Below are 25,805 nucleotides of genomic sequence, written 5' to 3'. Positions count from 1 at the left end.
ATTAAAGGACCAGTGTGTAAGATTTAGTGGGATCTATTAGCAGAAATGGAATATAATATTCATAAGTATGTTTTAATTAGTCTATAATCACCTGAAACTAAGTATTGTTGTGTTTTTGTTACCTTAAAATGAGCCCTTTATATCTACATAGGGAGCGGGTCCTCTTTCATGGAGTCCACCATGTTGCACCGCCATGTTTCTACAGTAGCCCAGGACAGACAAACCAACATGGCTCTAGAGAGGGCCTTTCGTGTTTTTCACGAGTTTTGCCGCCACCGTAGGTTCTTCTACACGCTTGAAAGGGGAGAATGAGGGGTATTCAGTTAGTTGCAATCTACAACCTCACTGCTAGATGCCGCTAAATCTTACACACTGGTCCTTTAAGTGACGGTTAAGCCCTCTTTCCATCGTCCTCCAAATGATTACTCACCATTGCACGTGGCACCGAGAGCTACCCAGAACACCTTGCAAATAGATTAAGAAAATAAGTGAACAGTAGTTGGCAATGCAAGATTAAAACAGGATCCAATCTGCAGTTAAACAAGACAAAATGACGGAAAAAGACACATCGTCTTTATATGTACTGTCGACCTCTGATGACGTGTGAAAGTCTCAGGTGTCCTGTTCAGTTCTGGAGCTATTTGTCGACTGCCTGTTGTGGTTTTTCTGTTTCTCTTTCAAACACAGAGCGACTCCAGAGATGAGGGGCAGGGTTTAAGGGGAAGAATTGGGACAAAACCTACTTGCAGCCCTTAACACATAATCACTTTGGCGGTTTAATGATTGCTTGGTTTGCTGAACAAACTGTAGCATCTGATGTCACACTTTGAGACAACTTGGACTTTGCCTGTTGGTTATTAGACAGACATTTGATTTCCTTGTAGGGAACCACAGACTATTGATTTACAAGAAGAGCAACAAGTTCAAGCACAGCGGTCAGAGAACCTGAAAACAGAGTTAAATAAATTGGAATACCAAGTTAGGATTATGACTACACTCCAGTTCAGCATTAATGTCAATTCTCTCCTGAGGAAGTAGTAATGTTTAAGGCTCTTGGACACATATTTTACTGCGTGGGATTGATTTGATTCTTGCCGTGTGCACACAGTACCGAGGTACGGGCAAGATCCGACAAGCTGGTTATTCATACACCTACAGATTTGTCATTTGAGTACAGCGATTCCTTGCAAAGACTTTGTGCTCAAATCGGTGGATTGTTGAGGCAAAGAGGCTTTCAGAGTCGTTCTTTTGCATTTCATTGGTTTTGACAACTATCGGTAATTTCTCTCAACACATTCAGTGACAGGTTTTCCTCTATACGTGACGTTATTAACTCACTGTAGGGGCAATACAGGTTTTCATCAGCTTCAGTCTAATGCAACAGCTCCCTCTGCTGCCTCATCCCAGACCTCATACTGATGTTACTCACACACAACACTTGGGGCACAACACAAACTTCCTGCACAGCCTTTGAACATCTGGGGGGAAAAAAACGATTGAGATTGAGTGTAAAAGTTCATTCTTGACCTTTTTGAAATATTAGTTTGACAAAAAAAAAAGTCTTAATTCAAGAAATATGAAACTTCAGTGATTTGAGAGACTCCAACTGCTGAAAAATATCATAAAAAATGGTTGAAAACTCCATTTAAAAGTTAGTAAGTTGACCTTGAATTAAGATTTGTTTTTCTCAAATTAGTGTTTTCTCACTTTAAAATCTTAAAAAGTTTGGATCTAGCACAAAAACATTTAAAAGCCTGCTAAATTGTTTGTTTAGGCCTGTGATCGCTCAGCATTTCATTGTTGGTTTTGTGAAGAAAAATTCGGCAGCGACATGTACTTTGTGAAAATAACAACAATATCGAACACAAATCCTCTCTTCCAGACCAGAAAATGAGTTTTTCTTTTAAATATCAAAATGGAAAATGTGTTGTGACACCCACTTCTCTTTGTGTGTGTGTGTGTCTATTTCTGTGTGTATGTGTGTGTGTATGTTAATGTGTTTATCATGGCTCCACAGCCTTCTTGCCAGCCTATACATGTCACACTATAAAGTCCGTCGACTCCCATCAGTGTATGTACTCAGTGTTGCGTGAATCTGCTCCCTGCCTCCTCTGCTGTTTCTGTATGTCATGTCTGTATATGTGACTGTATTCAATATGTTTTATATTCTGTACTATAGTTAATCCTACTGTACCCGTAGCATGGCTCCGTTTTTGGTTATGCAGTTTGCCCTGTGCATGATGGAGTATGTATGTGTGTGTGAGTGTGTGTGTGTGTGTGTGTGTGTGTGTGTGTGTGTGTGTGTGTGTGTAGCAAGCAAGCTACGTTTTTTACACAGAGGTGATTTATGGTATGAGCCTGTTTGGGTGCTATCGTGTGTGCCTACACTCAGTTTTCCTGAACACTGTGACAACTCTGGCAGAACACGTACACATGGAGCGAATGGAAGAGACAAAAGATTTACTGTCATAATTATGTTTTTTTTTTTGGTTGGTTTTTTTTTTTTTTTTTAATGTTTTTCCATTTTCCCAGTTGGACTGAGACATGGAGTGGAAAAAGTGAAAAAACAAGAAAAAAAAAAAAAGATGTTGCTCTTTTTCTCGATAACATAATAATGTCTAATATTCAAATTGAGTTTTGTAATATTTGTATGTACGTATGAAAGTTTTGTAAATCTGTGATCGTATGCACGTTTTGGCATATGAGTGTATGTATCTTCAAATTTTAAATGCTTGTTTCTTTTTGGTTGTTTTGCATGTAGATTGCCGTTTAGGTTCTTTTTGTTTAAAGGTTTTGTTTTTACGTTTCTTTTTGGGACCATGTACAATACTGTATAACGTGGGCAGGATCTTGGACCTCATGCTACATTGATATTATATATGAATATAAAAACATGTTTTCCCTATGGAGAAAGTTTTAAGTTATATATCGCCTGTACACTTTGGGCTGCCTTTTAGATCTAACTGTCCACTGTTTAAGATAACAATGATGATAATAGATAAAAAATATTAATGATGAAGAATTATGCTGATGAAATAATAAAGATTCTTAATAAATCTTATTACATTTACAACACATCTTGCTCCTCCTGTGTTTAATGGATTGACGTGTGGTGACGACAGCATAAACTGCAGTTTGAAAGCTTTTTTTATTGATATCGTTACAAAATGGCAAAATAATTGTCAGAACAAAAGATGAAAAATACAAAAAAAAGACAAAAACACAATACATGACTCACAAGTGATGGAAAATGTAGTTTACAGATTTAAAACCCAACGCTGGACATCACTATTACTGCCACTAGATGGCAGCGTAAACACTATTAGCATGGATTCTCATCTAGGATCCCTCCAGGAACACAATAATGAATCAAACAGAGTTAATCAGTTAATCAGTTGTGGTTCAGTGTTCAGAGGCAGCGATCAATCCTGGGAATTATGGGAGAATCAGCAGCCTCCTGTCTGGCTGTTCTGCATCTGCTCCTGAATCCTCTCCAGCACCTCTTGCATCCTCCTCAGCTGCAGAAGGAATCAAATGAAGGAGCGGTAAATACCTCTGCAATTGACCAACTGGCTGAGTGAATGAGTCAGAGAAGCAGAAACGCACCTGTTCGTCTTTCTCAAAGATGAGTCTTTCTTTCTCAGTGTCAACAACGGCCAGCGGTAGAGGAATTTCTGTCTCACTCCCCTCTCGATGCCTTTCACGCAAACTAAAACCCAGAATCATAAATACAAGCACACAAAGAAGAACATTCGACATCAGTATGTACATATGCTGCAAGGACTACATGTTCTTGCTACTGTAAATAAAAACAACTGTGTTAACTATGGACGCTAACAAAAATAAGGAACTTAATGACAAAAAGAATGACTTCAACTAACTAATTAATCAGTCCTTGGTCTGCATCCCGACTCCACCCACCTGCGTTTCCTCTCCTGCACCACCATGCGCGTCATGTTCTGGATGCACTGGGCTCTGTAGTTTTCGTAGTGCGTCTCCCGCGTCACGTCCTTCAAATCCTGCATGTGGGTCCTCACCAGCATGTTCCTCAGCAGCAGGAAGTCGGAGTGAACTGGGTTCTCCACTGGCCATGCAATGACAACAAGCTACTGGATCAGACTAGTTTTTCTTTTGGTTGTTATGGAAACGAGAAACAGCGATGTGTAAAACTGAGACAAAATGTGCAAAAATATTTGTTAATTGGAACATAAATAAATAGTCAGTGATAAAGTAAAAGTGATAGAAAACTCTGCTGACAGAAATATCCACGATTTGAAGATGTGATTTGCATTACATATAAATAAATATACCACAAATATTGTTTATTGCTTATAAACTTCAATTAAAATAAAACTGGACATCGGATTGAGAGTGTGTTTGAGTGTAATACCTTCAACCACACCCCAGGGGTAGACACGACCCCTGAACTTGCGACCTTTACTCTCCATCTGAACATTACTCCCAATTATTGCGAAGGGGATGCTGTCCTGCAGAGAGAAGCAAAAACAATAAACTGTCAGTATTAACGCGGATGAGATGACACATTTCAGCCTTGAGAGGTGAACTGAGGAGTATCTGGATGGACTGAATTACCTTGAGTATCTGGTCCTGTTTCTTAAAGTCCTCGTCCTCATCTGAATCACAATCGGGAAACTGGTAGATGTTGATCCCGAACTGCTTAATGTCCTCGCGGATCTGGACAACATGAACACATTGAAACAATAATATGTTTGAGAGAAAGAGACAAAGAGAAATTAGTTGAATATATAAAACTGTCTTTATAGAGATCCAGAGGTCCCTGAACTATCCCTGAAGAATCCATCGAGGTGACAGTAAAACTTCCAAACCATCATCTCATACCTTCATCTTCTTTCTGCAGACCTCTGCATGTGTCAGACTGTCAGCTTTGGCCAAAACAGGAACTATGTTGACTTTTTCATGCAAGGCCCTCATACACTCCACATCCAGAGGTCGAAGACTGGCGGGGGGGAAAACACACATGTATGTACATAAATATGATATTGAACCTCTGTGGGTGTGACTGTTGCGGCACTGTTGTACTAGTTTAGCTTCAAAACATCAGCATACCCGTGTCCAAATGGAGAGACGAAGTAGAGGCAGCAGTGGACTCTGTTATCCTGGATGTTTCTTCTGTTCAAGCCGCTCTCATCTCTGAAATACTGTTCAAACTGCTGGTCGATGTAATCTTCTATTGGCTTCCAGCTGATGCATACACATAAAAACACAATAGTGTGCTTATGATGCTGTGTCCATGACTGTGTCAACAAAACAGCACTGTGTGTGTAGAGTAAAACTACACTGCGAGTCGCACGTTGATGACCTCACCTCTCTGTGTTGTCGATGGCATCTCCGAACCCTGGTGTGTCTATGATGGTGAGCCTCAATTTGATTCCTTTCTCCTCAATGCTAATGGAGTGTTTGATGATGTCGATTGTCTGATTGATCCGTTCTGCAGACACACACGTGCAAAGTCAGTAAATCTGCACAGGTGACAAAATAACGATGTGCACAGAATAGATTTGTACAACATTTGAACAACACATGCACACACGTCAAGGTTCGAAAGTAGGAGTGGCATCACAGATTGAAATGACAGCTCATGTAACTGATTTCTACAGAGAGACCAGACATCTGCGTAATCTTGTTCCAGCTACTGTCCTGCTTCTTTTACCACAGTAGAAGCAGAACAGATGTCATCTCACCCTCTGCATTAGGAACTTTTCTGTCTTTATACAGGTCCGTGAGAAACAGACTGTTGATCAGCGTGGATTTACCGAGGCCAGACTCTCCTGCAGGGAGAAGGAGAGACTCTGTAACTCTGATACTTAAAGTAGCATGAGTAAAATATCACATTCAATCCCATTCAGTCATAAATACTTTTATCATGGTTGATAAGTGTGGAGAGCAGTAATGGCTGTAATCGACACAGATGAAGACATTTCTTAGCACTGTGTCAGATCATTGACATCCGCTCTGATGTTATCAGTTGAAACTTTTTTTTGTGACTTTTTTTTTATTGGTGTTTTCAGGTTAAAAATGGGTTGGTATGTTCCACACAACAGTACAAAACGGGGTTTTTCAATTACATAGAGAGTAGGTTACATCTCCCATAGGCACTTATAGAGTATGAAGTGCATTTTTTCCAGTATTTTATATATTGATCAGATCGTAGACTTAAGGAAAAGGTCTCCGTACAGTGTATTTTGTTGACAATTGTGGTCCAGTCATCCTTTGATGGAGGGTTTGCCTGCAGCCACATCTGTGTGATGGCTTTCTTGTACTTCATAGAGATATTCATCCAGAGCCATGAGTTTGTCAAGGATTTTGTCCAGGTATAATGTGACAAAAGAGCAATCAACTTCTATCCCAAAAATGTTATTATTTATTTCTTTAGCGATCTCTTGCCAATATGAATGAATTAAAGGGCAAGTCTGAAATATATGAAAATGGTCTGCTATTGATTTACCATACTGCCACATTATCCTGTCCCTGAAAACCCTGCTGTATAAATTTCAATTTTAGAGTCACAAAATATCTCATTATGTTCTTCCAGCAGAACTCAACTCAAGAACAGGATCATGAGTCGGTAGTCCTAGCCTGGCCTTCCCAAATATTACCCAAATATCCTCAGATATCTCCAGGCTGCGATTCCCTCTCCCATTTCTGGTTGACATGGACGGTAGAGTAGTATATTCGTGATACAAAGTGTTTGTTGTCTTTAGTCTTATATTATCAGTCAATATATTAACCAAATTAGGTTAGTTGAAACTTTCTTAATGTTTGTATATAATGGTGTGATTTGTCATGTAAAATTTCCCTTTTAGGAGAGAAGTTATACATCCAGTTATCCCAGTTAGTAGACATAAGGAACGACTCACCCGCCACCATAACTGTGAATGTGAAACCTTTCTTCACTGTTTTTCTATGAACCTGGTTGGGCAATGTGGCAAAACCCACATACTCCTTGTCCTGATCCTGCAGAAAGAGGACACAAGCATAACATTTAAGTAAGTAAAGACTTAAAAGGTGAACACAAAGCCTAGAATCAAATTATTTCTTCAAATATCACAGTAAACACCGGGACATTTCAACACAAAACAATGAAATAATATTCTTGTGACTGATTAGTTGATTTAAACTGGCAGTTCAATTCAGCTTACGTATGTTTTTTAAGTTGTTTTGCTTCTTGAAATTATATTTTTGTTCTGCTTATAGAATTTTTTCTGTGGAAAAAATCTAAAATTCCCACAAATATTGTTATTTTTCCTAGTTAATTAACCATTTTTTCAATCTCCAAACACTCTAAAACCATTACAAAAACAGACAACATGACAACAGACAATAACACGTACACACTCATCATAAAGAAGCACACACACAGGTAACAAAAACACACCTCTGGAGAGTCATAGGGGTCAAAGCGTCCCCATGGGCTGCGTGGACGGGAGGCCGGGCTGAGCGGACAGTCCAGAGACTCCTGAGTGATGAGCTGCCTCCTCAGAGGTGGGGGCTGAAACACTGAGTCCGGTCCCATGCGACTTGGTCTGTGAGGGAACGCTGGTGAGCCTGTGGGGTTGCAGGGTGTGGGACGGGGCAGAGAGGGAGTCCCTGGAAGGCTGGAGAGTCTCCCGTTGGTTGCTGACCCAGTTCCCTCTGCCTCACAGTAGACCGCCGCCTGGTGGCCTGTTGTGTGTAGCTGTTCGCCAGGCTGTGAGGTGGGAGGCAGATCTCTCATGGCATAAGGAAGCTGAATGTCCTCCTCGTCCTCAATCGACAGAGTGGACAACTGGGACAGGAAGCAGCAGAGATATACATGGCTTTACTATTGAAAGACTCCAAAATATAACTGATTTACTATTAATCAGAAGTGACCATTCTCCTTTTTACTGATTAGCTGGGAAAACAGAAACCTAACATGAAATGAAATGTACTACAACTACTACTGCTACTACTACTATAAAAAAGAAAGCAAACATAACACACAGAAATCTTATAATCAGCAGTTAATTAAACCAGTAATCAGAGGAAACTATTGGTGATGGTCTATTCTTTTAGGAGCAGCTATACAAGGTTATTAAGTACAAAAAGATTTAGGCAATCCCACTTTGATTTTAAGTTTTTTAATGATGAGACTGTTAGAAATACAGTATATACTGTATATCTATGTATGTATGTTATAATTTATATCAATTATAGATTGTTCACATGTCACTATGACAACACTACATGTATAAAGACAAACTCTAACTGACTAACCGGCTGCTGGAGGCCACAGTTAGTGACCATTATCTCTGAGTACATGACATGATGAGCTTGTGTCTTTTGTTAAAGTGGATGAATTCACCCTTTCTTCACTGATCCATGAACTGTGATCCCATTATCCCATCGGAAAAATATGCATTTTTTTGGTCCCATTCGTACACAGAGGAAGTCCTGTGAGAAGTTTAGCTGCACTTTAGGCATGCATCACTGGCCTCTCAATTTCCGTGTTGCTACTGGTCTTGGTTTTGTCAACCACTTTGACTATTTCTGTACTAGGGAGGATCTCTACAAGCAGGATAATCTCCATCTTAAACACAGTGGAACAAGAATGTTAAACATGAACGTCACTTTACAGTTTGCAAGCCCCCTGACCAGTAGGGTGGATAGGACAAAATAGTTAGACACACCCTCCTCCAGATACATATATCAATCCCCTATCCCATTCTTTTCAAACCCCAGCTTTCACTATACAGGTTCTCACAAGTATGAGACCCTCTGTCAATAAATCTAACCACCATACCTCTTAATTTAGCCCTCATAAATGCTAGACCTCTAGCAAATAAGACCTTTTTTTTAAACAATTTTATTACAATCTTCAATTTGGATCTTCTATTTCTAACAGAGACCTGGCTTAGGTCTGGTGACATCAGTTCTTTTGCTGAGCTCCCCCCCCCCAATTTTATGTTTTTTAATTCCACCAGACTCACTAGTCATGGAGGTGGCCTTGATGTGGCTTTTAAAAATCATTTGAGCTGTAGCCTCATGTCAGTGGAGAAACGTCCTGGCTTTGAAGTGCTGATGTTCAAAGTCAATTATGATACCCATCGTCTGCTGTATTGTTATTTATTGTTGCCTTAAACCCAACAGTAGCTTCTCATCTGATTTCTGTGATTTTATTTCCTTTGTTGTTTTTAGCTATGACAAAATCTTATTGGTTGGAGATTTTAATATTGATGTGGACAACCCCACTAATAGTTTTGCCTCTGAATTTTTAAGTATTAATGAATCTTTTAACCTGAAACAGCATGTATGACATCCCAAACATGAACAAGACTATACTCTTGATTTAGTTTTTACTGTGGGTTTATCTGTTAACTCCTTCACCCTGAAAGATTTTGTCTCTGATCATAAAACTGTCATGTTCGATATTACCCTTCATCCTTAATGAGAGATCTGCTGATATTTTTTTCCTGTTTTCTCTGCTCAGTGTCGCAGCTTACTCAGTTTCATGATGTAAATGACTTGGTTGATCAGTTTAATCTTTTATATTCATCAATTTTAGAGTATACTGCGCCAGTCAAATCCATCACCTTGGGTAAATGAGGATACTCGCCATCTAAAAAGAGAATGTAGAAGAGCAGAACGAAGGTGGAAGAAAAGCAACCTCCAAGTCCACCTCCTTCATATGAGAGAGTTATTGTCTTCTTATAATTTATTAATCAAAAAAGAGAGACTTAACATATTTTACAAACCTTGGAACTGCAAAAAAGTATAACTCTAGAATTTAGCACCAATGATCGACTTGTAAACACTGCTCCTTTAACCGTTTCAGCCTCCTCTGTAATAGAATGTATAAGTTCTTAGCATATTTTGTTGGGAAGGTTAAGGTTATAACGCTCCCTACCTCGTGTATAACTTCTCCAGACGCCTCCTTCACATTATTGAGTGAATTTACCCCTATTTCCCTGAATAATCTGCTTAATATTGTGTAAAACATAGTACTGAAACTCCTTTGCTGAAAGTCACTAATGATATGCTTATGAATGCAGATTCTGGTCACCACTCCATTTTAGCACCGGTAGACTTGCCTGCTGTCTTTGACACTATTGATAGTATCTTGCTGGATAGACTAAAGCACTGGTTTTGCACAGATGAAACTGCCCTCAAATGGTTTTCCTCATATTTTACAGAGAGATCTTTCAGTTTGGCTGTTGATGATTTTGTCTCATCATCGACTCATATGTCATGTGGGGTCCCACAAGGTTCAGTCCTTGGTCCCATTTTGTTCAGCTTGTAAATGGTGCCCCTTGATCATATTATTTGTCAGTTTAAGATTGTTGCCTACCACTGTTATGACACCCAGTTTTATGTATCATTTAAATCTGACAAACTTTAAAATCTGGATACATTGTTGCCTCACTGCTATTAAAGACCTGATGTCACCAAATTTTTTACAGCCAAAACAAATACGGACAAAACAGAAATCTTGGTCATTGGCCCTGACCAAATTTCAAAGAGTATTAGCCCATAGATCAGGCATTTAGCAGGGAATATAAAACCATCTGCTAGAAATCTTGGTGTTGTTTTTGATAAAAATCTGAACTTTGACCGGAATTGGTTCAGTCTTGTTTTTTACAACTCATTGCCTGAGAACATCACAGAGTAAATCATCCATGCTTATCTCTTCCTGCCTAAATAACTGTAACTCTATTTTCTTGTGTAAGCGAGTCTGCAATTGCTCAACTTCACTTGATTCAGAATGTGGCTGCCAGGCTTTTGACAAACACTAAACGAAGAAAGCATATTACCCCCATTCAGGCCCACTTACACTGGCTTCCTGTACGCTTCAGAATTCAGTTCAAGATCATATTCAAAGCTTTTCATGGCATGGCACTCACTTATATTTCTGAATTTATAACCCTATGCTCTGCACCAAGATTACTCAGATCCTCTGACCAACTGCTCTTAAGTGTCCTGTGGTCCATGCTCAAGATAAAGGAGGACAGTGCTTTTACCGTTTTAGCTCCAACATTATGGAATCGCCTCCCCCTCACTGTCGGGTCAGCTGAGTTTAACCTGAAATAACCTATACAAGTGGGTTTAAAAACTCACTTGTATAGGCTGGCATTTTTATATGTTTGTTGCTCTGCAATTCCTGTTGGTTTTATTTGTATTTTAATCGTGTTTTGTTTGTAAATCTTGCTTTTGAGTTGTTGAGTGTCTGTTTCCTTTTTACAAATTGCATTTTTTACTTGCTGTTTTCGTGCTGTGTACTATTATGCATTTTTATTATTAACTGTGAAGCACTTTGGAACTGCTGCTTTGAAAAGTGCTATATAAATAAAGTTTACTTACTTACATTATACCATTATGGTTGCCCTCATCCATCTGTATGGACAGGGTGGAGAGTTGGACAACAGACAGTCTGGAGCGGCAAGTTAGTAAACACTAGGGTCAAACTGGATACACTAACTAGACTAAGCTGCTTGCGCTTCTCAGTTTTAAGGTGTATTTTTCAGTGTGGAGCTCATGTACACAAAGCTAGCGCGTGAAAATATTTACCAGGGCTGTATGAGTCTATCTTTTTCTTTTGTCCCCACCCACTTTGGTCACCTCACAGGTAATTTCCTCCTGAAGTGACTCTACTGGCTACAGCATGAGGAGCTGGGACACCCAAGCCTCCACACATCCCTAACAGGAGATGCACATTTCTCCTGTCTCATACTGTGCTCACATCACCTGTTAACCTGGACTAAAGACAGCAGAACAAAAACACAGCCCACACTGCTGCTGGCCTGATCAGGGTTCATCTGGCGTCCCTCTACCTGTCAGCTCTCATTACCCACAAAGCTTTGCAGCAGGCTTAACCCAACTTCTAATGCTCTAACAGGGTGGGGGGTTGGAGATTTAACTCTTAAACACACACACACACACACACACACACACACACACACACAAACACACACGTTACAACGACTATCATTTAAGACTATTCTACAAACATGTCCTACCTCCTTTTCTGAAAAAGTTGCAGCTTTTTTTGGGCAGAGATGATAGCATATAGTAGAGTTGGTTAAAAAAATAGATAAAATGCAACACTATAAATTCAATTGATTATAATAAAAATATGTAATACTTTGTACCGACACAGTGCTCAATAAGCTTTAACATGTACACAAGTGCAAGTCCAAACTAGAATGGGTCTAACAGTAGCGAGGTGATAGAAAATACAGTAAAACACGCTACAAAAGTAACAATGAACACAAGTGCCTTTCACAAATATAAATTCCAGCAGTAATACTATAAACTGTTATAGTAGTCTCTTCATCGGCTGAGCTGTTTTATACTGTAGAAACTACCTATAATGTCAATGAATGGGTGATGTAACAGAGTTGTGTATAAATGCAGGTGTCTCAGTGTTGTAGACATACCTTTTCTGTTGCCGTGGAACCTGACCGGAGAGGACATGTGCTCCATGAGGCAGCAGCAGGCTTCTTAAACCCCAGATCAGAGGCAGAAAAAGGATTAACTACAATGTTTGTGATGCCAAAACACCAATCTATATAAGAGCTAATAAAACGTGTTGAGGCATATGGTGTGTGTGTGTATGTGGGTGTGTGTGTGTGTGGATCAGTGCATTAGACTGAGCTCTGGGTGCAGTCCACTCAGTCTTGAAGCTCTGACGTGGAGGAGATAGAAGAGAGAGGAGGACAATGGAGCCAGTGTATTGGTCCACATTTGTTGGGGATATTTGTAGGGAAAGTTTGGCTATTGCTGCACAAGTTTTTTTGACTTACAAAGTCAAAAAGATATCTTTTAAAATGTTTCACAGGTTTTATCCAACTAATATTTATTTGCAGAAACTCAAGAAAGACATTGATGTAAATTGTACCTTTTGTGGGGAACACTTATTTTGGTCTTACCTGCATAAAAAACAACTGTGGAGTAAATTGTCACGATTTATTACTAATCATATCTACCTTCACTTTACATTACTTTGGAAAAATGTATTGTGTGGACAAATATGACACATGTGAGATCACGAAAATACATTTTGAAGCGGAAACCCGCTGCTAGAAAATAGATGAAATATAACGTTTTTGGTCTTTCAGATATGATCAGCAATAAATCTTGACAATTTACTCCACAGTTGTTTTGTATGCAGGTAAGACCAACATAAATGTACCAGTGTTTCTCTGAGCTCCCCTCAAAAGGTATAATACTATATAATACATCAATGTCTTTCTTGAGTTTCTGCAAATAATTATTAGTTGGATAAAACCTGTGAAGCATTTTAAAAGATATGTATATTATCAGATATCTGGTCAAGGTGACCAGTTTCACGTCAAAATAATTTATCAAAACGTCCAGAAACTTCTTAAACCAATCTTTCAGCTTGACAAATTACTCCACTGTCCATGTTTATGCTCAGTATTTTCCAAACACAGACATATTCGCCAGAATAAGTCAGAAATATTGGTATATGGCGTCCTAGACATGCTAGCGCGGCTAGCTAGCTAGTTACGTTAGTAACGTAAAATGCGTGCGTCAAGCATCAACAAAAAAAAAACCTAACGGCAAGGTAACCAAAGGTAACGGCTAGAATGCGCTAGCCTCAACCACGGGCTGCTTATTTAGCCATATTTTATGTCATATTTTGATGGAAATGTGATTATTTGTTGCAAATGACAACACTGATGGACGGTTGAGAGGTGGAGCCTGCAGCAGTGAGTTGGAGAAAAAACATAAAAATGTTAAGTTAGCCGTTGTAAACTCCTTGTCAGTAACAGTTACACTGGAGATACGGGCTAGCTTACAATCATTGTTTTGTACATTGACTGTATACAAATATATTTATATACAACACAAGGAAAATACAGTTAAACTACATTTCTGTGTATAGAAATGTAAAAAAAAATTAAAAGCAATGCTAATTTTAAATAGACACGAAGCATTATCTGAAATAAAACGTTTACATTTTGGTTCAATGAGACAATGCTAGCTAATGCTAATGCTAAGTCTTTCAGAAAAATTGACGCTTTTTCAGAGCCACCTGTCGAGCCCACAGGAGGTGAGTGTTTGATACCTGGTCCATAGTTTCTTGTGATTTATTCCTTTAAGTTTATTAATGAAATCATTAACATTGATAAGATATATTGTTAAATTGTTGGCTGTTTTCCTTACTAAATGAAAAACAATTGTCTAGAAAAGGACTGTATTTGATAATCAAGTAGAAGTAAATTTCACTAAGGCGTATAAGGAGTCATTTAATGCTAAAAAGGGATGTAAATGCATTCACATGAATTTATATTTCTCTTTATTAAGTTAACCGCAGTTGCAGGTTTATATTTACAAATCAGTCTGTTAGATGTAAGATGAAAATGTTTAACAAAAAATACATTTACAGTATTTTGATAAATAACTGACCCATGCAACGTATTGCAGCTTAAAGTATAAAGTGCCATCTTGTGTTTCACAGCTTCTGGACAAGGTTGAAACTAGAACCCAACCTGTAAACTGGCCAACCAATTTTAGCCTTTTAAATAATACCAATATCAGCACATGTTAGCCGATATGTCAAGGGAAATTGTAGTAATTTGAAATGTCGAAGATATGTTTGGGGTCATTTAGAAACTGTGTCACCATTACATAGTCTGTCCACCAGAGAGCACAGAGAAGTTTTGGGGACCTTAAGGAATCCTCATCAAAAATGTTTGTTTATGTTATGTGTTTTTGTAAAATGAATGCTGGCCAATATACCACTACTGCATTTTTAAACTCTCAAATATTAATATGAGTATCAAAATCAAATATCCAGTATTGGTTGGGCTCTAGTTGAAAACATATAAATACTGGTTGAAAGAGAAATGTGAGGCAAATTTAATATGCTAACCAGTTGTGATTAAGCTGCATACAAATCATTTAATGCTTCTCATGTAAATTATCCCCTTTGGATTTCTATCGCTAGGTTTATGTTAATTCTGTCCAATTTGTTTGAAAAGGCATATCCTTCAAGAGTGGACTTTGTAGACATTTCTTGTGTTGGCCATCGGATTAAGCAGTCAGAGAAAGGAGCTGTTCTCTGTAGATCTGTCCCATAGCACTCTACTTGTCCTACTGAGCCTGTTACATCGGCCTAGCAGCGAGTTGTTGACCTGCAGCGGTTGTGTGGGCTCACGCTGGGCGTCTGGTTGTCCTGAGAGACTGTGTTCATAGTTGTCAGACGTGTCCTTGTCTGAGTCTCTGCTTGTAGACCTGCAGCACCTCTGGCTCTTTCCTTGTGAGTTGTCCTTACAGTCTTTGTTCAAGCAGGAGTGGTCATGCTCAGTCCTCGTGTCATGGTGGTCATGTGTGTGCTGCTCTTCGTCCAAATGACTGTCAGGTGTGCTATTTTGGTCTTTGCTCTGAGTAAGGAGATTAGGCTCTTTGTGGTTATTTCCATTGTCCAAAGATTGTGTGGGGACAGGGCTCTGTCTTTGTGGCTGTGAAGAATTGGTTTGTTCATTAGAGTTAATGGTCTGATTGTGAGGGTGGTGTTGGTGGTTGTGGTTCTGCCAGAAGGCTCTGCGGAGCTGCTCTAATTCAGAGAGCAGAGGCCAGCCCATTTCAAGGTGCATCAGCAAGTTCCCCAGCCACTCCTCCAGTTTTGAAAAGGAAGCACTGTAAGAGTTAGAAAAAAAGAGTAGCGACGAGAGGCTGTAAGTCCTACATGCAGCTCTACTGCAATGGTGCAAAAACAATATATTTACTTGGCTATTCTGCACTGTATTACTTCAGTTTGTTTTGCTTAGTACACCATTGACTGTTTGGGCAGCACACAGCCCAAGAGTCCTGGATGAGAGTGTGGACTCTGCATAAACTAACCAGAAAATGACTTTCTGATTGTAATGTGAAAGGTAACGAATGAATGCAATATTTTGTTTAGCAATTTCCTTAATTACAACATTTATCTACCACATCACTTTGTCATTGTAGGGTAGAGTTGATGACACTGGAGTCACAATGGACTGACTTACTCCAAATTATACACACTACCCCTTTAATGAGGCGTGTATTATTAAGTAGTGGTTGGGTGGCCTGTGATTGTTCTGATAGAACTGAACAATTAAAATGTACTTTGAAACATATTAAAAATGAGGGACTTGGTTTCAGTCTAACTGAGCAATATTTACATGTAGCTCATATTTTGATTTATAGAAATTTACAGATGTCTTGGATTTATGCAGTCATACCGTTTTTCAGAGTCCATGTCACAGCAGAGTGCAGCCAGCGGCAGGAAGGCCGAGGGGCACTGTGGAGGGTGGTACTGCTGCAGGAAACCAGCTACATTTAGCCCAAAGTCATTTGTCCGGGGGAGATAGTCGGGGTCGGCATTCACTCTACCTATGATCTGAAGAGATTGATGCATACAGCTTTAAAATTGATAAGATGTTTGATTAATGACAAAAATATGAATAATATTGGTAGTTTCTTTGACATTTAACATTTTAACTCAGTTTTGGATTGTTCAGTCAACAGCATATCTTGTGATTTTTAAAAAAATCAAGTGCTTAATGTTTTTTAGGAACATTTTACTCTGTCTAGACATTCTTACCTCACATATCATGATACCAAAGGAAAAGATGTCCACCCGTTCGTCGTAGCTTTTCCCTGAGAGATGTACAGGAAAGATTCGTAAAGCACATCCTTACTGACCCGTCTTCAGCACTTTCAGTTCTATTTCTGATTAAACAACCCAGATCATGTGTTGTGTGTGTCATATAAAATCTCCTATTAGGCCTAAGAGTAACAGCAGGTCTTCTACACAGTTTCCCCCCTTTTTGCATATTGCACTTATGGTATCGAGAGGCAAGTTGAGGTTAGGCAGTACTAGTACTCAGAAACTTAGCTTTAGAGTATTTATATCTGTGTCAAACCAGCGTGGTGTAAAGCACTTGAGTAAATATTTCTTAGCATATTGTCATTAATTTAAAAGCATTTGATTAAAAAAGAAAAGTTTAAATCTAGTATGAATCTCCGTTGGTAGACTTCCTTTCTAAAAAAGGCTTAAAATACTTTTTCTCTCCTCTAATACAAATGTTCTCAAAAGGATTAGTTACAATTTACTATAATTTCTTCTCCTCCACCGTAGACAGGAAACAAACAATTGTCACATATGGGCCACCAGACCTCCCCCTGCCCTCCCCCTCGCTATAACTAATAGCCTGCAACCTTGTGCACTCACCACGGATCATCTCAGGGGCCATCCAGTAAGGGTTTCCTACCACAGTGTACCGCTTCCTCCGGTCAGGCCTGCGGAGCTCTGACAGTGGGCCCTTTGCAGGCCGCTCTAGAGAGGATGTTCTGCTCTGATTCCTCTCCTCCATCACCAACCTGGCAAGCCCAAAATCTGCCACCACCACAGACTGGTCCTAAACAAAGAGAGAGAGAGAGACAAAGAAATGTTAAAAACGTCAAATTAGGAGTTATGCTGCTCTGCATCTTTAGTAGTACTCGATATTAGAACAGACACACCATGAGGTTTTATATTGGTTAGGTTCGTCTGTTTCTTTTTTTTTCTCAAAATACAGATCATACAGGTCCCGTAAACCTAATGGCTTATTGAAATCAATTATGTATTCAATGAGGTAAAGCTAATTAAGTTAAAATTATGCTGTTAGAATAGTGGATATGATTTTTTTTCTTTTTATGAAGATAACTAGCTGAATGTTTTCTACATTGATCTTTGCTAGTTAAACGAAAAGATTAGATTTGTTTAGAGATTTGATTTATCAACTTGGAATTGGATCTAAAATAGATCTGGCTATCACAACCTAAACCTGGTTTTGTTTGTTCATAGTAATTCCACAAATATCTCAAATTAAATGTAGTAACAACATATCAATGAGCACTGCAACAAATACATACCACTGTCAAAACTGAGATATGTAAAAGGTGAAATTGTCCATTTTTGATGTGCTGTGAAGAGATCTGATGTTTTCTGATGTTTGTGTGTGTGAACAACTTTCTTACCTCTTTGACCAGGCAGTTGTATGAGTTTAAATCTCTGTGGATAACATTCATGGAGTGTAGATATGCCTTAGAACGAGAGATTTTATGTACATTAGGGAAAGGTGGGACCAGATTAAGGAATGATTTTAGATGTCATCTTTTACTTTTATAATATTGACCGAGAAGACTCACCATTCCAGCCGCAATGTCTTTGGCATAACTCACTCTTATGCGCCAGGGGAAATCTTTGTCCTACAACAACAAGATTGTAACCAACATATTGTGTCTCTGTACTGCAACAGCACTGGTAGTAGTACTAAAAACCTATCTTACCATTTTCATGATGGTTTCTCTGAGAGTTCCTCCCTGGATGTATTCAGACACGAAGTTTATTCGTTTGTCTTTATAAAACAGCCCAATGAACTTGAGAACATTGGGATGATCCAGACCACGCATCACCTTCACCTGTACAAATTAAGTGAAAATACACTTAATAATACAACTTAAAGTGGGCTTCAATAGTGAAGTACATCCATCTTCTTTAAAGGGGAACTCCATCGATTTTACACCAGTGGGGTTGGTAAATATAAGTGTGTTGTGTGAAGCTCACATCCCATACTTTCTGGTTATCAGAGATGTAAGTTTCTTCAATCATGTGGCCTTTTGTGCTCTGATGGCTTACCTCCTTTAAGAAAGTCTTCTGTGTCTCTTCATCAAAATTTATCAACTCTTTCATCACCATCACCTCCCCTGTCTCCTGATGTGTGACCTTGACAGCAACAGGATGATCACAGCGCCGGTTAAAATCAACCTTACATATATTGACAACTAAAGCCGGGTTCAGACTACAGGAGTTTTTGGCCAATTTATCCCTGATTCACCTCTCCTGACAATTGGAGGAGAAATCTGGTCTGGGACCTTAATTGGCACCGATGTTCGGCCCAGATTATGGTGTAATGTAAGGGGTTTACAGATCCAATGTTAAACCTCCAGAACTGCCCCAATAATTTCAAACATGTTTTATATTTAGGATTTAAAATCTGGATGAGTCAATACTTTATGAGCGCGAACACAGTAGCCAATGAGAGAGATAGGTCTACAAGGAGATGGAAGTGAATGAGAGGACTTGAAATGGCAACTGTGAAGAAACAACAACAAGCTGTTGTACGGGTCTGCTTCCCCATGAGATCATGTGAGATCACATGAAGTGGTGCATTACTCCCTCTGTCACGATAATCTCAATAATATCCTGTCGTGTGATGCGCCATTATTTTCAAATCTTGTAGTATGTGCATATTTGAGATTAGAGAGAAGAACATCTGTGAACATCTGTGTGCGTGATGCAACCTGATTTCAAAATCGGTTAGGATTTTAAAGACTCCTGTAGTCTGAGCCCGGCTTAAGTGTACATTCATTTGAAATGCTTTGAGAATGTTGCCCATTATAATGAAAGAGACAAAGTAATGGAAACAAGTAACTGTGGTACCTTGACAGCTTGTCCAAAGCAGCCCCTGCCAAGCACTTCTCCATGGATGAGGTCTGAAGGTCTGAAGATGCGGTGGGTCCGCTCTCCAGGGTCCACACGCAGAGACTCTGAGCGAACCATCTCTTTCCTTTGAGATAAAAGTGACAGTGCTCCAGGGGACAAGGGACACTTATCTATACTGCAGCTGCGCCTGAAAGAGAAAAGAAAGACTTAGACAGAGAGAAACAGGGCAGTAATAAATCAAAGTAAGCTAAGAGTCAGCACTTACATGATGTGTCTGGATCGCATTCCCATGGTTCCTTGGTGCTGAGGTGGTGAGAGACTCATCCTGATTGGTTCATCTGCCTCCTCTCCCTGACTTGGCTCCTCCTCCAGACTTGGGAGTTTGGGTATTGAAGCGAGTTTGTCATGGACACAGGGGTCAGGACAGCTGATGTTGTCCTGGACACTGGCTGAGTGAGGATGGTCGTTGGAAGAATGCGGGATGTGTTCAATTGTCAGCTGCAGTGGTCTGCTTGTGTCTTCGATCACATGGATTATCTGGAAGAAAGGATATAGTATTGACCTTTGACTATCTTCATTCTTCTGTCTTACTTGTTCAGTAATGTTTTTGTGAATGTTACCACTTCTCATTTAGTTATGATATTGTTGCTGAATCTGCGGGTGGTTTGAGGCCTACCTCATCCGGGGAAATGTTGCGGACAGGGATGCCGTTGACCTCCAGTACGTGGTCACCAATGTGGATAGAGGACAGAAGGTCAGGGCTGAGGGCCGCTGAGTCTAACCTGAAGGAGAGTTACAATGAGTGACTAGGTGGTGGAAAGGTGGGGTAAGGCAGAAAAAGGAGGAAGGTTAAATTGTTTTTGGGTACAGTTGAAGTTCAGCAAATATGTAAATGCAAGATTTACACGTTGTTGAACTCACTCTATCACGGTGACAAGAGAGCCTTTCTCTTGGCTGAGGTCAGTGGCTACAGTCAGACCTCGTTGGCCGCCAGCTCGGGGAGGGAGAGACACCAGCGCCACCATGTGGGGACTCTTGGTGAGCGGAGTAGTTGACCTCACATCTGATACTACACCCGGACAGAAACAGTGACCACTGCAGGACAAACAAAATCCAGAGACAGAAGAATAGGACACAGAACACGCGCACATCAGAATCAAAATATGTATAGAACAACAATAACTTTTCTATTTTCTCGGTTTTCTCAGCTTCTGTTTCTTATCATCCCATTTGTAGTTCTATGTGTGTGGATGTGTTTCATTTCTTCCTTCCCTGTCAGCTTTAAACTTACCAGTACAGTTCAGAGCGTTCGATGAGTGTGTAGGTGTCTCCATCTCCAATGACCATTTCACATTTCGTACAAGTGAAGCATTCAGGGTGGTACTTCTGCTCTCCAGCAACCTGTTTATACAGGGAGACAGTGTGATATAACACAATGCAGAGGCTACAGGAATAACATTGTTTTTTTACAAGATGACATTTGGTGGGGTTTGCCTTGAAAGGCCAAAAGCAGATGTGAATTAAAAAAGTTCTTTCAGCACATCCTGCACCAAGATCCTGTAGTGTCAGGATGTTTTCAGAGGATATCCTCTGGTCTGAGAACTGAAAGGAAAAAAAGCATTTACTTTCATATCACGGGGAAACCAAGAGACAGGAAGGCTTTGAATGTTGGAATAGTTGGTGAAACAGTTTCAGATTCAGTATTTCTTGTTGCAATGTTTAATCCTGTAGAGATTATGGCTACACTTCTGTCTGTGAATATAATATAATGTACATATTTGATATTTGTATGGCAAGTTGTCAGTTTTAACAGATGGTGGCTTGGAGTGACTGCTGAAATTATTCAATAAGCTATTTTTAAACTAACCCACAAACTGAATCAGTTTATTACTGGCAGAGTTCAAAGTGTTTTGGAGCAAGTCAGCAGAAAAACAGAAAGGATGATTATACACTGAGGTCAAGACCGGTTGTTGGGTCTTTAACTTTGGTGTTGTGACTGATTATAATGAATATTAGTCAACATTACAAAATAAGACCAAAGGAGGAAAAACTGGTCAGGAAATGAGACTTTTCCTCTTATGTAGTCTAGAAGTGCATGTACGATGAAGTTTGTAGCCTGCACAGATAAATAGTGAGGAACAGTTTTCCTGTTCTGTTAAGTTACAGTATTTCCTAAATGAGCAAAGGGATAGTGTAGCAGAAATGACACACAATGAATCTGTTTCGTTGCTAGTCCTAATTTTAGGTATAAACCAAGATTAGAGTATTTGTTTTCTTATTTTCGATGATTATTACCATTATGAGTCCATTTGCGATGGTGTCTTTGCAGCCGTGGCAGTGCTCTCCATAACGGGCCCAGTAGTGCTTCTTACAGTAGAGCTGTTCCTCTTTTTCATAGTACCAATGAGACAAGATACAGCTACATTCACAGCACCTAAAGACAAGAGGGAAGCAGTGGAGAGAGAGAGAGAGAGTTGGATGTTGAAACAATGAGATGGCTGAAGAAACAAGAGAAAATGCAGATTCAGCTGTGCAACAGTAGATACTTCAGAGGTGTGTTTGAGCAAAGTAACATGAGCCTAATCAGTGGATGGAACACATGAGACTTAGGTGGAAAGTTGACCTGTTCGATCGTCACACACAGGATCAGGTAGAACACTTCCAGGTCAGTTGGACCATAAATTATTGTTTTCAGGTTAGCCTATGTTTAAACACACAGTGTACCATGTCAGTGATACCCAACTCCTCTCCTCTCTTGATCTGTTGACCCTGCTTGTGTCGAATGATGACAATTCGATGCTTTCATTAGTCACAAAATTGAGGCCGAGACATCAAGCTGCTGGTGTTATCTCCAGCACACGTCTGGAGGAAACATTGTTATTGTCAAAGCTGATAGGATGTTGAAATGACTCATTAGATCCTAAATTGCTGATGTCACTGTGACAGAGAGCACATTTTCTTCAATGTCCATGCTCCACTCAGTCTTTGTCTGCCAGGGGCCAAATTAATATTTCTTGTTACAAAAAGACTATTCATGAGGGGTCACTGGTCAGTCATATGTCTCTCTGAAAACCCTGTAACTTCATGTTATTTTGCCTAGGGCACACCCACTCAAAGATTGCAAAAGAGATGTAAAAGTGCAAACATTACGACAGTTACCACTTAAAAAAAAACAAAAAAACCCTTGTTCCTTAAATGCAGTGCAGCATGTTCACTTTCAGTCCTGCAAACAGAAACTTTCAGTGGCATCCATGCTTAAACTGGATGTAGAATAATACCTATGTACAGAAAAACCTGCTTCCTTATCTCTCCAACACTACAACCAGAGTGGGAGGTCACTTCCTGGACAGAGTACAACTCCATGTTTCCTCTCCAAGCCTGAACAGTAAATGCCATGCTGTTCTTACAATAGGGAACGAAAAGACTTTCTATCAAGAAAGAAGTAGTTTAGGGGAAAAGGAGACTTACGTAAGACTCAACCTTCCCCTTAAGACACTCAATGACAGCATACTATTTCACTGTGATAAATAATTATTTTATCATTGTATGGAAGTTATTCTTGATAACATTTGAGTTAATTGTGCCATTGCTCTTTGTAGTTTTGATCATGTAACACAACTTAAAGTGGTGAGAAGCAAGATCCAATTTTTTTATGTTGTTACTAAGTGGTCATGTGGTGCTGTGGTGGTTTGTATCGTGTTTGCCAGAGATTGCTTCTGTTTTGTTATACACAGTAGTTCCTCTCTTTCTGCTTTTTATTTTACAGAAACTGTGGTTGCTGCTGTTGGTAATGAATAACACACTTCCTGCAGGATTTTTTAACGGGGAAGACATACGTCACATTTGGTTGAAAATGCAAATACTTTCATGAACTGAGAGTAGCCCTTTTTACCCATTTTTAAAATGTGTTGATAGAATAGCAATATGATCATATACAGATATGAAATGGATTATTACTTAACAGATACAGTTGCTGTGATGAACTTTAGGTTCAATACAGCTCATATTCAGTAGGACTTGAGTACAGAAATCTAGTCCTAACAGATACTATGTCTGCTGGGGATGTAGTAGATTCCCCAGTGCACTAAGGGAAGCTGTAACAAATATATTAGAGCTGCCTCTCATTCGTTGCTGAGGAAATAATAAAGAAATAAAACCATCAGACAGCTGCAGGTTTATTTCTGACCTCCTGTCTTTGTTATTGTGCCGTTGGCGACGGATGTGGAACCTTTCAGCTTCACAGCTGCGACCCCCCTGAAACATCTGGTGAGATAACCCTGAAATCAGCCCAGACTTAGCCTACATCGTTATCCTTTCTTTTTTTCCCTCTTCTCTCTATTTCTCCACCTGAAAGTATCCATCTCATCTGGCTTATGCCCCATCTTATCTTTAGCCATTCATAAACCTGTCTGTCCTACGATCTGTTCCCATGTCTTTTAAAGTGGAGCTGCGGACACACTATCACCTGGTGTACATTAAACACACACGTTATGATGTCAGGACATTAACCTATAGGTCAAATGTAAAGAATCTGATGACGTTTTATCTTGCCATGGTTTTGTTCTGTGTCGCCCTGCTGAACTTCCTTTAAATGATCTAACTGTGTAATTGTTTTAGTGTAACGGGGAAATTTTCTTAATGGTGTGACCTATGTTGTATAAGTGTGAGCATCTGTAGTTTATTCTGTATGTATGTTTTAATATAGACCTGAGGAAGAGTAGTTGTTGACGGACGAATGGATATAAAACAGAAAAAAACCAATTATGGATTGTACTGTAGACTGATACCTGGCAAGGCAATTACTTTGTTATTGTTATCATTTCATATTCATACACATAATAAATTGATGTCAAAGTAGAATGTTGAAGCACAGTTTACTTGCGTATCTTCTTGTTGTGGCAGATATCCGTATGAGGAAGTTCACAAATGCTATGCTACAATGTTTAGATTCTGTTTCTTTCACTTTCTCTCACTCTTTCACACTCTTTCTCTCCTTTCTCTCACTCTCACTTCCACATACACACCCCAGTGATAAAACACAGTGGCTCTTACCGTCCTTTCATTCCTCTCCGATACCTCTGGTCCCGTCGTGACATTCTTCCCCGCCAGTTCACTGATAGACAACTGTCACTCTGAAACAATCCACCCAATTAAGAAAGGAGCCGATTGGCTGCATGTGTACATGAGCGGGACATACACGTATTCTGCTGTGATCGGTAGCAGGAGTGGTATTTTCTTTTTTTCTTTTCTTTTTCTTCTCTCTCTCCATGCGCTCAGACCCTTCCTGTGCAGACGAGTTCCTTCTGTAATGTGCAGAGTAGCTGCGTGAGAAAAAACTGACCCAATGACACCAGCTGGCCAGACTCCCTCTGCTGGCTACTGAGAAACAGACCTATCCCAGTATGGAAGTTCTGCTCCACCCTCCCGGTCCTGTTACTTCCAGTATGTAGACCTCTACGAGATACAGTTACAGTCCTCTGCACAGAGATCGGAGAACGTGACAGTTAAGATCACAGAGTCCAAAATGTGAGTGTTAATGCTGTGCATCCATGTGTCAAGACATCTGTGTGTTTTTCTCAGAGAGAGTGTGTGAGAGAATCAACAAATCTGTGTGTTTTGAAATAAGCTCTGTTCTCATCAGCACAGGCATAATCTCTTTATGAATGCCCCAATTACTGCACTGTCCTGATCCTACAGTAAAGCACTCTATTCATCACACACAACAAACAGAGGGAAATACAGGGAGAATTCAGTGCAAGAGTAGGAAACAGCTCAGAATTAGAAAGTAGAAAAAACATTGATACTGCTCAGTATGAAGTTTAGATGTCCTTGAATTATCCATGAGTGTGACTCTGTTGCTGTTTGTTTCACTTGAAAAGCAGAAGACACCAGAGCAGTTGATACCACTGTAGATTTCTGTTACGTTTTCTTTCAAAGTATATTTTCTATTAATAGTTCACCTACTAAATTTATAGCGTCGAGCTATAATTCATATTGGTAGTGGTACGCCGTGTCAGCAGATGCATTTTTAGACTGTGCAATGCAGGTCCTGCAAACTGAGAGACAGGAACAGGTGCATCTTTATCACCAAACTGACAAAATTATAAAACTGAGCCATTTGTCTGCCATGTATCTCAGTGAAGATCAGTTTTGTTCTTGTTATATGTCTTTGGTTTAGTTTGCTTCTTTGACTTTTCTGTTTATGTTTATTTGTTTAATTGCTTATTGATTGGGTCATTATTTGCACTTCTGTTGTGGATTACATAATATCTTGTAATATCCTATTCTGTTGTTGTGAATTGTAAAAACAAACAGGTGTGCT

At 39.5% G+C, this 25,805-nt stretch overlaps 2 protein-coding genes across 3 annotated transcripts; both read right to left on the bottom strand.

The window, feature by feature from the left end:
• Nucleotides 1-3,157: 3,157 nt before the first annotated feature.
• LOC122995014 (septin-5-like) lies at nt 3,158-13,159 on the bottom strand. Of its 2 annotated transcripts, XM_044369921.1 has the most exons (13): nt 12,435-13,159; nt 12,015-12,037; nt 7,418-7,807; nt 6,900-6,996; nt 5,724-5,810; nt 5,347-5,470; nt 5,089-5,223; nt 4,861-4,978; nt 4,594-4,695; nt 4,391-4,487; nt 3,922-4,084; nt 3,607-3,709; nt 3,158-3,518 (listed from the first exon to the last, which is right to left on the bottom strand). In XM_044369921.1, the coding sequence occupies exons 1-13, from the start codon at nt 12,478-12,480 to the stop codon at nt 3,447-3,449; spliced, it is 1,557 nt and encodes a 518-aa protein (XP_044225856.1). In that variant the 5' UTR covers nt 12,481-13,159; the 3' UTR covers nt 3,158-3,446. The 2 variants fall into 2 exon arrangements, with proteins under 2 accessions (XP_044225856.1, XP_044225857.1); XM_044369922.1 differs by lacking the exon at nt 12,015-12,037 and having other exon boundaries at nt 12,435-13,158.
• Nucleotides 13,160-14,303: 1,144 nt separating this feature from the next.
• LOC122995013 (LIM domain kinase 1-like) lies at nt 14,304-25,805 on the bottom strand. Its single transcript, XM_044369920.1, has 15 exons — nt 24,536-25,805; nt 21,779-21,917; nt 20,775-20,884; nt 20,405-20,578; nt 20,160-20,265; nt 19,749-20,020; nt 19,481-19,670; nt 18,677-18,763; nt 18,328-18,459; nt 18,187-18,246; nt 18,016-18,081; nt 17,228-17,414; nt 16,598-16,653; nt 16,236-16,393; nt 14,304-15,663 (listed from the first exon to the last, which is right to left on the bottom strand). The coding sequence occupies exons 1-15, from the start codon at nt 24,577-24,579 to the stop codon at nt 15,066-15,068; spliced, it is 2,379 nt and encodes a 792-aa protein (XP_044225855.1). The 5' UTR covers nt 24,580-25,805; the 3' UTR covers nt 14,304-15,065.

Source organism: Thunnus albacares, chromosome 13 (genome assembly GCF_914725855.1).
Source record: "Thunnus albacares chromosome 13, fThuAlb1.1, whole genome shotgun sequence".
Lineage (NCBI taxonomy): Eukaryota > Metazoa > Chordata > Actinopteri > Scombriformes > Scombridae > Thunnus > Thunnus albacares.
This window is presented reverse-complemented; position numbering and strand designations above follow the sequence as displayed.

Excerpts from the sequence above, each read along its gene's own strand:
- LOC122995013 (XM_044369920.1), bottom strand. The coding sequence starts at position 24,579 with ATGTCACGACGGGACCAGAGGTATCGGAGAGGAATGAAAGGACG. Across the intron at positions 20,021-20,159 it reads GCAACATTTCCCCGGATGAG|ATAATCCATGTGATCGAAGA; the intron begins GTAGGCCTCAAA and ends CCTTTCTTCCAG. Across the intron at positions 18,764-19,480 it reads GCTTTGGACAAGCTGTCAAG|GTCACACATCAGGAGACAGG; the intron begins GTACCACAGTTA and ends GTTGCTGTCAAG.
- LOC122995014 (XM_044369921.1), bottom strand. The coding sequence starts at position 12,480 with ATGGAGCACATGTCCTCTCCGGTCAGGTTCCACGGCAACAGAAAAG. Across the intron at positions 6,997-7,417 it reads ACCCCTATGACTCTCCAGAG|GATCAGGACAAGGAGTATGT; the intron begins GTGTGTTTTTGT and ends CTCTTTCTGCAG. Across the intron at positions 4,085-4,390 it reads CCCCTGGGGTGTGGTTGAAG|TGGAGAACCCAGTTCACTCC; the intron begins GTATTACACTCA and ends TTGCATGGCCAG.